We start from the raw sequence: 14477 nt of genomic DNA on the forward strand, positions 1-14477 counted from the left end.
GAGCCCAGCATGGAGCTCCATCCCAGGACCCTGAGATCATGACTTGAGCTGAAGGCGGATGCTTAACCGACTGAGCCACCCAGGTGCCCCTACAATATTAGTGACTATATTCCCTATGTTGTATCTTTCATCCCTGTGACTAGTTTATTTCATAACTGTAGATTTGTACTTCTTAATCCCTTCACCTATTTCACCCGTCATTCCAATCCCCTCTCCTCAGGGAACCTTCAGTTTATTTTGTGGTTCTCTATTTTTTTTTGTTTGTTTGTTTGTTTTTGAGGGGTTGTTTTTTGTTCTTAGGTTTTGTTTTTTGGATTCCATGTGTAAGCGAAATCATATGGTATTTGTCTTTCTCTGTCTTGCTTACTTCAATTAGCATAGTACTCTCTGGCTCCATCTGTGTTGCCATAAGGTCTTTTTTATGGCTGAGTAATATTGTAGTATGTATATTTTATATAGATATATACAGACATATATGTAACATATATACATATCATGTCTTCTTTATCCATTTATCTATCAATGGGTGTTTGATTGCTTCCATATCTTGGTTATTGTACATAGTGCTACAGTAAACCTAAGGGTACGTATATCTTTTTGAATTAGTGTTTTCATTTTCTTTGGGTAAATACCCAGTAATGGAATTACTAGATTGCATGGCATTTTTATTTTTAATTTTTTGAGGAACCTTCATACTGTTTCTCATAGTAGTTGCATCAATGTACATTCCTACCAACGATCCATGAGGGTTCCCTTTTCTGCACATCCTCACCAACATTTGTTATTTCTTGTTTTGATACTAGCTGTTCTGACAAGTGTAAGGTGCATCTCATGGCGCCATGACTGGCGATGTTGAGCATCTTGTCATGTGTCTGTTGGCCATCTGTACTACTTTGGAAAAATGTCTGTTCAGGTCTTCTCATTTTTCAACCATATTTTTTATTTTGGTGTTAAATTTTGTAAGTTCTTAATGTATTTTGGATATTAACCCTTTACTGGATATATTACAAATATCTTCTCCCATTCAGTAGATTGCCTTTCCATTTTGTTGATGGTTTCCGTCACTGTAAGAGCTTTTTATTTGGCATAGTCCCAATAGCTTATTTTTGCTTTCATTTCTCTAGCCTGAGGAGACCTATCTAGAAAAATGTTGCTAGGGTTGATGTCCAAGAGATTATTATCTATTTTTTCTTGTAGGAGTTTTATGGTTTCAGGTCTCACATTTAGGTCCTTAATCCATTTTGAATTAATTTTTGTGTATGGGTATAAGGAAGTGGTCCAGTTTCGTTCTTTTGCATGTAGCTGTACAGTATTCCCGACACTATTTATTGAAGAGACTGCCTTTCCCCCATTGTATATTTTGCCTCTGTTGGCCATGTAAGTGTGGTTTTATTTTGGGGGCCTCTGTCCTGTTCTATTGATCTATGGGTCTCTTCTTGTGCCAGTGTCATACTGTTTTGATTACTACAGCTTTGTGGTATATTTTGAAGACTGGCACTGTGGTATGTCCAGCTTTGTTCTTCCTCAGGATTGCTTTGGCTATTCAAGGTCTTTTGTGGTTCCATACAAATGTTAGGATTATTATAGTTCTATGGAAATACTATCAGTATTTTCATAGGGATTGCAATGAATCTGTAAATTGCTTAAAAGTATGGACATTTTAACAATATTAATTATTCTAATCCATAAGCATGGTATGTCTTTCATTTGTGTTATCTTCAGTGTGTTCCATCTGTGTTTTATAGTTTTCAGAGTGTAGGTCTTCTACCTCCTTGGTTAAATTTATTTTTTGGTATTTTATTTACAATGCAGTTGTAAATGATATATTTTTAAAAATTTCTTTTTCTCCTACTTCATTATAACAGATTTCTCTGTGTTAATTTTGTACCCCTGTAACTTTACAGAATTTATTTATCCTAATGTTTTGCTTTGGTGGAGTCTTCAGGGTTTTCTGTTTATAGTATCATGTCATCTGCAAACACTGACAGTTTTACTTCTTCCTTACCAATCTGGATAATTTTTATTTATTTTTCTTGTCTGATTACTGCAGCTAGGTCTTCCAATACTGTGTTGAATAGAAGTGGCAAGAGTGGACATCCTTGTTTTAGTCTTAGAGGAAAAGCTTTCAGTTTTTCACCACTGACTATGATGTCAGCTGTGGGGATGGTACCATTTTATACAGCTTCCAACAATGTATGAGATTTTTAGTTTTTCTGCATTCTCATTATCATGTAGTGTTGCCAGTCTTTTTAATTGTAACCAGTCTAATAGGTGTGAAATGTTATTTGATTATGGCTTAAGAAAAATTTTTCTGATGACTAATAGTGGTGAACATCTTTTCATGCTGTTATTGGTCACTCATATACCCTCTTTTTTTCTTTTAAGTTTATTTATTTTAGGGAATCCCTAAAATTTGAACTCATAACCCCAAGATCAAGAGTCATATACTCCTCCAAACGAGCCAGGCTAGAGCCCCTCATATACCTTCTTTTCTGAATTTAAAAAAAAAAAAAAATGTTTGTCTCTTTATTGATGGTTTGTAGAAGTTTTTATATATTCTAGATATGAGCCTTTTGCTGGATGTATGTATTACAAATTTTCTCCCAGTCTGGGGCTTGCCTGTTCATTTCTTTAATTCCATCTTTTAGTGGACACAAGTTTTTAGCTTTTATGAAATCCAGTTTATCAACTTATTTTTTATGGTCAGTGCTTTTTGCATCCTAAGAAATCTTTATGTACCCCAACGTCTCAAAGATATTCTTCTGTGTTTTCTCCGAAAAGCCTATAGTTTTAGCTTTTACTTGTAAAAATAATTTGATGCAGCTCAAATTAATTTCTGTATATAGTGTGAGGTAGGAATATTTAAGGTAAATTTTTTCCCTCATAAGGTTATCCAGTTGTTCTAGTGTACATGTAGGTCTAATTTTGGACTTGATCTTCTGTTCCATTGATCTGTTTGTCTTTCCTAATATCTTAATTACTGCAATTTTATAGTAGTTTCTGAAATGAGTTAATGTAGGTCTTTCAAGTTTCTTCTTCATTTTCAAGATTGTTTTGATGATATAGGTACTTTAATAGCCATTTCAATTTTAAAGATTTTATTTATTTATTTGACAGAGAACACAAGTAGGCAGAGAGGCAGGCAGAGAGAGAGGAGGAAGCAGGCTCCCTGCTGAGCAGAGAGCCCGATGCGGGACTCGATCCCAGGACCCTGAGATCATGACCCAAGCCGAAGGCAGCGGCTTAACCCACTGAGCCACCCAGGCGCCCTAGCCATTTCAATTTTAAAACCAGCTTGTCAATTTTTGCAGAAAAGTCTGCTGGGGTTATTATTTAGTCTTTCTTAATGTCGGACAATAAGATTTTGTTTTTCTCCATAAAGATCTTATACATCTATGTTAGATAATTCCCTCATACTTAATTTTTTAATATGATTGTAAATATCTTTTTTGGAAGATTAAGTTGCCTAATTGTAGATGGAAATGCAGTTTAGTTCGATAAGTTGATTTTTTAAAAATTAAACAAAATTTCTAAAATTTTAGTTATTCTAAAAGATTATTTGTGAGTTTCCATATAAACAGTAATAACATCTGTAAATAATTACAGTTTTATGTCTTTGTTTACAGGTTTTTATAACTGTTCCTTAACGGGCAGAAACTCCCAGTACAATGTTAAATAGAGATGGTACATTAGTTTGCTAGGGCTGCCATAAAAAAATACTATATAGAGTGAGTGACTTAAACAACATAAATTTTAAAAATAAATAAATAAACATTTAAGTTTATTGCCTCACAGTTCTGGAGGGTAGAATTCTCGGTTCAGGGTGTCCCCTGAGTTAGCTCCTTTAAAGGGACTCTGAGGGACTCTCTTTTGTAGGTCCCTTGGCCAGCCTTCCTGTAGCCCCAGGAGTTCCTTGGTTTGTCAGTGGTCATCCGCCTGTGTTTTGATGTCTTTCCGTTATGCCTGTCTTGCCTTGTAACCAAATTTTCCCTGTTATGTAGTGACACCTGTTGTATTGGATTACACCTCTCGCCAATGACCTCATCTTAACTTGATCATCTTCAGTGACCTGGTTTCCCATAAGGTCCTATTCACAAGTAGTGGGATTCAGGACTTTAATGTATTTGGGGCTATAATCTATGCATAACAGATGGCAATAGTCTTGTTCCTTGTTTTATGCTTTTTCTCTTTTATTTTGTAAATGTGAATTAAACCAACAGATTTTATTACCTTAAGCCAATATCACTTGCCAACTTATTCATACGGTGTCTGTGTGTGTTCAGTGCACTAATAGTTAATACTTTTGCATGTTGATTTATAAGTAAGAATGATTAGGATTTTCTTTTTTCTATATCCTTATCAGGTTTAGATAGTGAAGTTATACTTTATACTGGCTTTATAAAATGAAGTGGGACATGTGCCTCTCCTTTTTTTTTTTTTATTTTATTCTCCAGAACATTTATTATTTCAAGTTAGTATTATCTGATTCCTAATTGTTTGGTAGAACTTCCAAGGAGGGTCGTATGGACATGATACTTGCTTTCTGGGACAGTGTCCACAAAAACAGGATATATAGCTGGTGTTGCGTTGCTTATAAAACTCATCTGAATCAGCTCTCCTGGGCTTCTGGGAGCCTCTGGAACTGTTGTAACTGATCTTAAGTCAAGAACATGGAAAGACATTTTTGAAGCTCACGGATAACCTCAGAATTGCTGCTGCCCCGCTAGGTGTGTAGCAGAAAGAATGGAACTGCCATTTTTTGAGCTGAAATTTAAGAAACGTAGAGAATAGGAGGGAAGATGCCAGAGCAGCAAGAGACTTTCACAGGGGCTGCAGGCGTGAATGGAAAGCTAATGTTTGTTTCTGTGTATGCCTGCAAAAGAAAATTCGGATTTTCTCATTAGCATTTTCAAAGACATTCACTTAGATTCTAATGTCACCAGCGGGGGTGTGTAGGCTCTCTAGGTGGTAGAAAGTCATTACTAATATTTTAACTTGTTTCTTAGTACATAGTGTTTTACACTGTTACTTGCTTATTTTTCTAGTCCTTCTTCCTTAATGAGATTGGGATACTCCCGGGAAATGGAACAGTGCCCTTTATTTTGCACACATAGAAGTGCTTGTTGCGTATGTAATGTCATCATTATTTAAATTGCTCTCTGTCTATTAATACTTTCAGTCTCTTTTCCTCACCAGGTCTGTATTTTGCAGTTTTGAGAAAAATATTAAAATGTTGCACTTTCAAATGACCATACTTTTAAGGGTATGTTCTATCAAAAATGTCTAAATTTCAGATCAGTTTGAGATCACATAATAGAGTATGGATTGTACATCTTGGGGAAATTTTCAATTTTATTACCATGTTAAAACGTCTCTGACTTCAGACCCCACTAAGCTGGACTTAATGATAATACAGAGAGGCATGACCCACAGTCTATCTTTTTATGATTCATATTGTCTCTAAGTGAGTTTATCCTGTGAATTAGCTCACGGAGAAAATTTCTCTGCTGCTTAAAGGAATAAACCACTTTGAAGTACCAGAATATTATTTTGTCAGCTTTCAGTTACCCCCGTGTGATTCTGTTTTAGCAACTGTGAAATTTGTAATACATTGCTGATAATTGGGAGGCAGTGCGTTAGCACCCCAGGACTTATTTATCTCCTAGTTCCAAGTTGGTGCCCTACACCACATCTCCCCAGTTGCCCTCCACCCCGCAGCCTCTGCGAAGCACCACTGAACTCTATTTTTATGAGTTTGACTTTTTAAGATACCACCTGTGAGATCATGCGGTGTTTATCTTCCTCTGTCTGACTTATCTCACTAGCAGAATGCCCTCAAAACCCACTCACAAATGGCAGCATTTCTTTCTTTCTCAGGGCTGAATAATATTCTACTGTATATACACACCACACCTTCTTTATCTATTCCTCAGGGGAAAGATTCTCCTGGCCTGTAAGGGAAAAATGCAGAATCTCTGGATAACCTAATGGGATTCCTTTGAAGTTTACAGTGTTCCCACCCTCCCCCCCACACCCCATCTGCTTTTAGAATTCATTCTTTATCCTTGATTTCTAACAGGTTTTTTTTGCATTGAGATAATAGGGTGATCTGTTAGCTTTGTGAACTTGGATGTTCAGTTCTCTCCCCAGGTTTGGGAAACTCTCAGCTATTATTTCTTTAAATAATTTTCTGCTCCCTTTTCTCTCTCCTTCAGAAACTCCAGGCACTCCAGCACTTGTTCTTTTGATGGAATCCTGTTGCTCACTTTGGTTCCTTCACTCTTCATTCTCTTCTCTTTGTCCTCCCCAAACTGGGTTGTTTCAGAATGCCCATCCTCTCACCACTTATTCTGTCCTCCAGATACTTTACTCTCCCACAGATGCTCTATTGCATTTTTCATTTTACTCATCTAGTTCTTCAGCCTCAGAATTTCAGCTGCGTTCTTTTTTTTATTTCTTTATCTTGGTAAAAATCTCGTTTTGCTTGTGTGTGTGTTTTTTTTTTTTCAAGGTTTCATTGAATTGGCCGAGTTTTCTCGTGGCTCACTGAAGTTCTTCAGAGCAGTTACTTTGAAATATTTATCAGCTAGATCACACATTTCATGCCTTTGAACTCAGTTTTGGGGGAGTTCTTACTCTCCTTGTGATGGCACGTTTCCTTATTTTGTCACGTTCCTTGTAGCTTTGCGTTGCCACGTTCACATTTGTGATAGTGGCAGCTCCTTCAATGTGTACGAGTTGCCTGGAGATGGGTGTTCTGGGCCACCGCGGTGGTACGCAGGTTCTTGGTCTCTTGGCATGGAAGCCTCCACTCTGCTCCCTTGCTCCCTCTTGTGGTGGGATTCTGAAGCTTTTATGTCTTCTCCGGTTCTTACAACTTACCAGCCGGCTCCTGGAAACCTCTCCTTTGTTTTCCTGAAGGTGGCGCTGTGGCTTGTTTGTGGATTCTCCCTGGCCGGCCATCTAGGCCTGCTGTCTGAGGGGCTCTGGGCCTACTGGGCTCTCTCCCATGCTGCACATGTGCAGGAGCTGCTGCTCGGTGGGTGGAGGTGGGTCTAGCTCAGGCGTTGGGGGTGCCTAGAGACGCACTGGTGAACTCCCTGGGTGTGGTGTTCCCACCCGCTCATGGTGGACTTTCTGCTGCACACCGTCTCCTTTCTGCCCTTGAAAATTCCCATTGGCCTCTCTCCCAGTGTCCTTCCTTCCCGCAGCCACAGACATCCAGCCTCTGTACTTTGGGTCCTGCTGCAGAGCAATGGGATTCCGCCGCCTCATCCCACACCACTGGGGTGGCCCGTGCTGCTGCACCCCTGCCCTACCCCCTGCAGCAGAGACTGCCCCAGTCTGACAGATCAGTCCCCTGCAGTGGTTCCTTGCCAAGCACAGCCCTGGGAAGGTTTCTGTTAATGCCTCCTCTGTTGTGACTGATTGGCCAGTCTGCTCAGGTTGTTGTGCGGTGTTGTGTGCTGTTTGCTGCACTGGCATGCTGGAAGCTCCGCTGGGGAAGGCTGGACTTGTGCACAGTCTGCCCCTCGTGTGCATAGCCACGCCCATCGGCATTCTGCAGGTTTCTCCCCAGCTGCAGGGACAGGGGTCTGGCAGGGTTGGTGGCCGTTTGTTGGCTCCACGGTTCCACAGCCCACGCTGAGTTCTGCCTGCCTGTTGCAGAGCGTGTGAGTGCGTGAGTCTCCCCTGGGTCCCATGGTGTGTGGTGCTAGATCCTAGCACCCGGCCTGGGGCTTTGGTCTGTGGATGGATGTCTAATTCTTTGTGAAAAGGCAGGATATAAAGGAGGAACATCTTAGCCACCATGATGCTGACATCAGTCTCCTTCGGCTTCTTATAAACCATTTTTTTCCAAGGCCTATAGCGGGGAACTTTAGCAAGACTTGAGCAGTTGTAGTTATCACAGAGTAAAATATTTCTTCTTAAACACTCATACTACGAAACTTTGAAGTAAACCAGACGCTTGTCTTACAGCTCTAGCTCTCCTCTGCCTCGTCCTCTGTCCACCCAGTCCTTAGACTGAGTACGCCATGTTTGCATAAATTCACCACAAACGTGTCTGGTTCATCTCTCGTGTGAAGTGAAGACACCACACCTTGGAAGAGTTAAGTAGGAATTGGCTTATGAGTGCCCACAGCCTGTCTCTCTGTTCCTTCTGCAAAGGGAAGGGTACAACTGACACTTCGAACATTAGAGTCACTCAGTCATGCAGGTCTAAAAGACAGCCGTTACTGATCGAACAGGGAAGGCAGCAGTATTTCATAACCCCTCGCTTTCACGGACTTAGGATGTCTCGATGTCTACATCTCAATACCTGTGTTTTACACTTTGGCACTGAAATGGGGGAAAAAAACATCATCTAGGTTAGATTTTGTGCTTCTGTTTGGTCATGACAAATAGATGGTAGTCTTTAAAAACAGTTGGTGTCAGACTCTGAAGTTTACTTTTTTCCTCCAACCCTGGCTTTCCCCAGGACCCTGCAAGTTCCTGTGGCCCCAGATAGATGGACAGGATTCCTTCCTCTATGATGCCTTCCGAGCCTCACGCCCCACTTTCTTGCCTTGTTTTCATAGTCTCTGTGAGAGCAGCTCATGTAAATGAGTATGACAGTGCGTGAGGTGGGGGAGGCTGTGTTTGAGTGTGTGTCTGGCTTACATTTCAGTCTGTCCTTCAGTGTCAACAAGGTGGACACTGGTTCCCTAGCTAAGAGCAGAAGACAGCATTGTTTCATCTCTCGGTACCCAGCTTGGGAAATAAAGACCGAAAGTGGGCTGGGGCTTTGAGTCTGATATATCGAAGATTATTAGATCATAAACTTTTATTGGGTCCTTGTTATGTCCTCAGATATTAAGTATTTTATATGAACTCACTTACTTAAGCTTCAAAATATTGTTATGAGGTTAGTGCCCTTACTACACTCATTTTACAAATGAGGAAACCGAGACATGGAGAAGCCAGGTGACTTTCCAAGTCACATAGCCAGTAAGTGACAGGAAGGAACTCCGATGGTGTCCAGCAGAAATGCCTCATCCCCAGACCTGAGATACCCTCCTTCCTGGGGATTTTATTGACAGGAGACTGGAGTTCTCCTTGTGTAGCTGTTGCTTCCCCAATAGACAGGGGAATATAAGAAATGATAGCATTCTACATTCTTTCTTGAATATTTCCAAGAGGTCTTCTAGCCTTGGCTAGAATGCCTGAAAGGATTAAGGAATTTAGTCTCTCTGGAAGCGACCCTGCTTCTGGACAGCCCAAAGTGACAGAAGAGTCCAGCGGGCCTCCCCTAACTTCCACGAACCTTCTACAGACCTCTGTGGAGCTCTTTCTCCCTCCTGCTTCCGTGGAGTGGGGAGCCTGTGTGATTGCCTTCCTGTGGGCTGAGAAGTCAGGGAAAGGCCATCTTGTTCATTTCTGCTTCCTCTGACCTGGTGGTGTTTGAAACCAGAGTTCTCTTCAGAGGTTGGGTCAGTCGGTCTTCTAGCGGGAAACATCCCTTAACTGACATGTCAGTGACCTTCTCACAGGTCTCTAGATCTCTCCTCCCCTGGTGGACATAGGGATTTGAGGCACATCTTTACCACTCTGCATGAACACCTCTCCTCGGAGAGCCAAATACGGTGCTGAGAAGAACACCACGTGCCAGATGCGGCTCCTGCCTCAGTGTTTCTGACAAGATCTGTGGGGCAAGGTTTAACCAGCTGAGGTAGCTGCGTCCCACTGTTCACTAAAACACTCAGCCAAGTGGCCAGAGAGGCTCAGGGGAAGATCAGTGAGGATCCTTTTTGCCTTTTTCCAAATAGTTTCTGTTATGTTGTCTCGGGGCAGATCTGTGTGCTGGTCTTCTGTAGCACACAGAAGCTCTTGGTCCTCTCCCAAGAGCAACCTGAGGAAACTCCATGGACTTCTGGGCTCCACTGAGAATGGGCAGGGTGGCCTTTGTCAGGAGCCCACGCATGTGCTCTCCTGCTGCGGTCTTCCGTTGCCTGGTGGAATGAGACCCAGAGGGAGAGCTTTTCACCCCGGTGCTGTTTCTTAAGTGTCGAATAGTTTCTTTCCACTGAAATCATAACTTAGGAAGGAGGTATATCCGTTGTGACCTGACATGGTTCTGCTTGGCGTTCGTTCCCCTGGATTAACCTCCCGGCCCTTCTCCCCGCAGGTCACCAGCAGACATGATGAGCACCAAGGCCTTCACGCTGGTCTCTGCCGTGGAGTGGGAGCTGCTGGCAGGTGACAAGGAACGGGTGCACATAGAATGCGTGGAGTGCTGCGGGAAGAACCTTTACGTGGGCACCAGTGACTGCGTAGTCTACCACTTCCTATTGGAGGAGCGGGCGCTGCCCACTGGGACAGCCACCTTCTCTGCCACCAAGCAGCTGCACCGACACCTGGGCTTCCGGAAGCCGGTGAATGAGCTGCGAGCAGCCTCGGCCCTCAACAGGCTGCTGGTGCTCTGTGACAACTCCATCACCCTGGTCAACATGATGAGCCTGGAGCCCGTGCCCTCGGGGGCGCGCATCAAAGGGGCCACAGCGCTGGCCTTGAACGAGAACCCCGTGAATGGGGACCCATTCTGCGTGGAAGTCTGCATCATCTCAGTCAAGCGCAGGACCATCCAGCTGTTCCTGGTGTATGAGGACCGGGTTCAAATCGTCAGGGAGGTGTCCACGCCGGAGCAGCCCCTGGCTGTGGCCGTGGACGGCCACTTCCTGTGCCTGGCTCTGACCACGCAGTACATCATACTGAACTACAACACAGGCTTCTCCCAGGACCTGTTTCCTTACTGCAGCGAGGAGAAGCGCCCCATCGTCAAGAGGATCGGGAGACAGGAGTTCCTCCTGGCAGGTCCCGGAGGACTGGGTGAGCCTCCACCAACCTCCACCTCCCGTCTGTCCATTCCTTTTGCTTTACCTCCTTGAGCCCTTGCACAGACCCTAGCTGTGAGAGAACCTAGCTGTGAAAATAGGTACTCGTGAGGAGTATTCACCAGCACTAGGGATGCCTGGCGAGATATAAACAGAATTCCGAACCATTGTGCACTCTAGCGTTCCTTTAGATTGTCCAGGGTATGTAGGGTCCATGGAACAAAACTAGTCACAAGGTAGAGCCAGCTTTCTTCTGTGCTAGCGGAGCCTCGAAATGACACAGGGAGAAAATTCCTTTAAGTAAATGACTACAAAATAAAAATCTGTAAGCCTTCCATATAAGATTTTTTCCACGTGGGTGGGTTTGTCAGGTTGTTTGTATTCTTCGTTATGGAAAGGAGTGTAGCTCACTTAGACATAATTTCAAGCGTGACACCCATTACTGAACTGACTGCAGTTTCATCACACCGCACTGTCTTGTCACCAGGCCCCGAAAGGGCTTTGGCTCTGTCGTTGGGCCTCGTGAATTCCCTGTGCTGCCTTCTCGAAATTCAGGCTCAGAGCTGTTCATGGTGTGGGTGACTTTTATTTTCTTTCAGTCACGGTTGGCTCATTTTAGGGTTCATGTGTGTCTGTGACACACAGTGGGTGCTGGGGAGGGTGAGCACCCCCTCACTCCCTGTGCTCATTAACCGTAGTCTGTGTGTAGGCATCTCACTCCAGGTGAGGGGTACAAACATATTTTCTGGTCACAACAAAAGTTGAGTCACAAACTCTGGTCAGTGAACACGTACAGATTTTTTACTTTCTTAATCAGTTTTATTTTTTTGATCCATTTTGGGTTCACAGCAGGATTGAGCGGAAAGTGCAGATTTCCCATATACCCATTACCCCCAGACACGCACATCCTGGTGCACCATCCGCATCTCCCCACCAGAGGGCCGCATTTATGATAATGGACGTATCTACAGGGAGACTTTATAACCTCCAAGGTCTGTAGTTTACGCCAGGGTTCACTCTTGGAGTTGTACGTTCTTTGGGTTTGGACAGATGTATAATAACACGTATCCATCATCATGGTACCATAGAGAGTATGTTCACTGATTCTCGGTGTTCAAAATTCTTGTCTTCTACCTGTTCATCCCCTGTACCCCCAACCTCTGGCAACTGCTGATCTTTACAGAGTGCTGTGTAGTTGAGCTCATACAGTATGTTACCTTTTCACATTGACGTCTTTCACTTAGTAATATGCATTTAAGTTTCCTCTGTGTCTCTTCATGGCTCAATAGCTAAGATTTAAAAAAAAAAAAAATATATATATATATATATAAAATTTATTTGTTTATTTATTTGAGAATGAGCACACAAGCAGTCAGAGCGACAGGCAGAGGAAGGAGGCAAAGGAGGCAGAGGGAGGCAGAGGGAGAAGCAGGCTTCCCACCGAGCAGGGAGCCTGACGAGGGGGCTCGATCCCAGGCCCCCAGGATCATGACCTGAGCCCAAGGCAGATGCCTCACCGGCTGAGGCACCCAGGTACCCCACGATAGTTCAGATTTTTACTTTTTAGAGAAAATATTCTTTACCTCAGCCACCTTTTTTTCTTAACAAAAATTCCCAATTTTAATAAAAATTTGTGTTATGGAAAACATAACTAAATAGAATATTATAATGAGCTCAAATGTACCCATCGCTCAGCTCCAGCTGTTATGAATTCCTTGCCAGTTGTTTGATTAATACACATCCGTTTCCCCTGCTTGATTATCATAGCATCATGGGCCTGATAACACTTCTCCTAGAAACCATTCAGTGTAAAGTTCTAAGTTCCTTAAAAAAAAGAAAGAGAAAAGGAAAGAAAGCCACAATACCGGGCGCCTGGGTGGCTCAGTGGGTTAAGCCGCTGCCTTCGGCTCAGGTCATGATCTCAGGGTCCTGGGATCGAGTCCCGCATCGGGCTCTCTGCTCAGCAGGGAGCCTGCTTCCTTCTCTCTCTCTCTGCCTGCCTCTCAGTGTACTTGTAATTTCTCTCTGTCAAATAAATAAATAAAATCTTTAAAAAAAAAAAAAAAAAAAAAAAGAAAGCCACAATACCATTGCATACCTAAAAATAAATATAACAGCAATTCCTTAATATCACCAAACATCAAGGCATGCCATGTTTCTCCTACTATCACACATATTCAAAGAGACATATGTAAATACTTACCTACATAAATTTGTGTGTAAGGATATGTATGTTTTCCAGTTTGAGTCAGATCCCTCATGAGGCCTGTACATTGCCGTTGATTGATCTGTTAAGCGTCTCTCTGTCTCTTAAGTTCTCTTATGGTTCCTTCTCCTCTTTTTATCTTTTCCTAACTTTTTGTTGAAGAGGTTGGATCACTTCACCTGTACCTCGCACAGCCTGAATTTTGGTGATGTTTATCCCCTTATATTGTTTACTATGTCAGGTTGACCTTTGCGTTTCCTGCCAGCTGATAATTAGGATGCCAGGTGTTGTCAGATTCAAGTGGGGGATGTTTGGGGATTTTTTGTTGTTGTGTTGTTGTTGTTGTTTTGCTTATTTCGGGGAGAGGCCAGACTTCGTCATCGGGGTGGAGGCCTTGCATCGGGTTGTGTAATTTCTTTCTCTTTCTGCGCTGGCAGTAGCTGTTGATGAGTGATGCATACAGCCTTTCAGTCTTGGGGCTGCCAAGTGGCAGCGTCCTCTTCCTGTCCCTTCCTCCTCCATGTGTTAACTGGACTGCTTCAGTGGAGAGGAACTTACTGTATTTGGTTGCCCCCGGGTGCATTGTTAAGAAAGGCAGAACGAGGAGGTTCTCAATAAGATGATCCCTTCTTTCTTCCAGAAGTGGCTTTTTTTTTTTTTTTTAAGATTTTATTTATTTGACAGAGAGAGATCACAGTAGGCATAGAGGCAGGCAGAGAGAGAGAGAGGAGGAAGCAGGCTCCCTGCTGAGCAGAGAGCCCGACTCGGGACTTGATCCCAGGACCCTAAGATCATGACCTGAGCCGAAGGCAGCGGCTTAACCCACTGAGCCACCCAGGTGCCCCAGAAGTGGCTTTTTAAAAGATATCATGACGCATCATGGATTCAGACACATATGGTGCGTTTCCATATATTTGTGCTTGGGAGGGGCTTGTCCACGTTGACTGCCAGGCACCTTTCTCATGACCGTAGAACTCGGCTGGCTTCCTTGCCTTCTGGTGTGGAAGGTGTTCCAGGTTCATTGTGCGCCTTTCCTGCCCCAGATCTGGTTTCAGCCATTTCTCCAAGGATCCCTGATGTTTAGAGACTGGGCTGGTGCTAGATCGGCTCGTTGCCTGTTGTGTTTAGGCTCCGTCATTGAACAGAGTTGGGAAAGAGGCATTTCTATAAAGGTAAAATCCATGGTGAGGCCCTACTGATAGAAACAATTCACGGCTCCCAGGTGTTGACCTCATCTGTCTCTATGTTCTGTCTGCTTTCAGCCACATCTAGGGTCTTAGTAAACCACTGCCGACATCCTTGTTCCTTTGACTAGTCCCACAGTACACAGAACAACAATACTAACACCATTGTTCCCACAATGTAATGACTGAAAACAGTTTGATTGTTTATGGTTCTTT

General features: G+C 43.2%; 1 protein-coding gene across 2 annotated transcripts in view; it reads left to right on the forward strand.

Annotated features, from left to right (window-relative positions):
* The window catches only part of TGFBRAP1 (transforming growth factor beta receptor associated protein 1), a 73811-nt gene that overhangs the window by 14825 nt on the left and 44509 nt on the right, over positions 1 to 14477 (forward strand). Inside the window, exons 2-3 of one of the 2 annotated variants that reach the window (XM_032351691.1) lie at positions 3627 to 3663; positions 10166 to 10866. In XM_032351691.1, the coding sequence (XP_032207582.1) occupies positions 10179 to 10866 (688 nt within the window). In that variant the 5' untranslated portion in view covers positions 3627 to 3663; positions 10166 to 10178. The remainder of the gene's footprint in view (positions 1 to 3626; positions 3664 to 10165; positions 10867 to 14477) is intronic. The other variant, XM_032351690.1, reaches the window with a different exon arrangement.

This window comes from Mustela erminea, chromosome 7, assembly GCF_009829155.1.
Source record: "Mustela erminea isolate mMusErm1 chromosome 7, mMusErm1.Pri, whole genome shotgun sequence".
NCBI classification, from domain to species: Eukaryota; Metazoa; Chordata; class Mammalia; order Carnivora; family Mustelidae; genus Mustela; species Mustela erminea.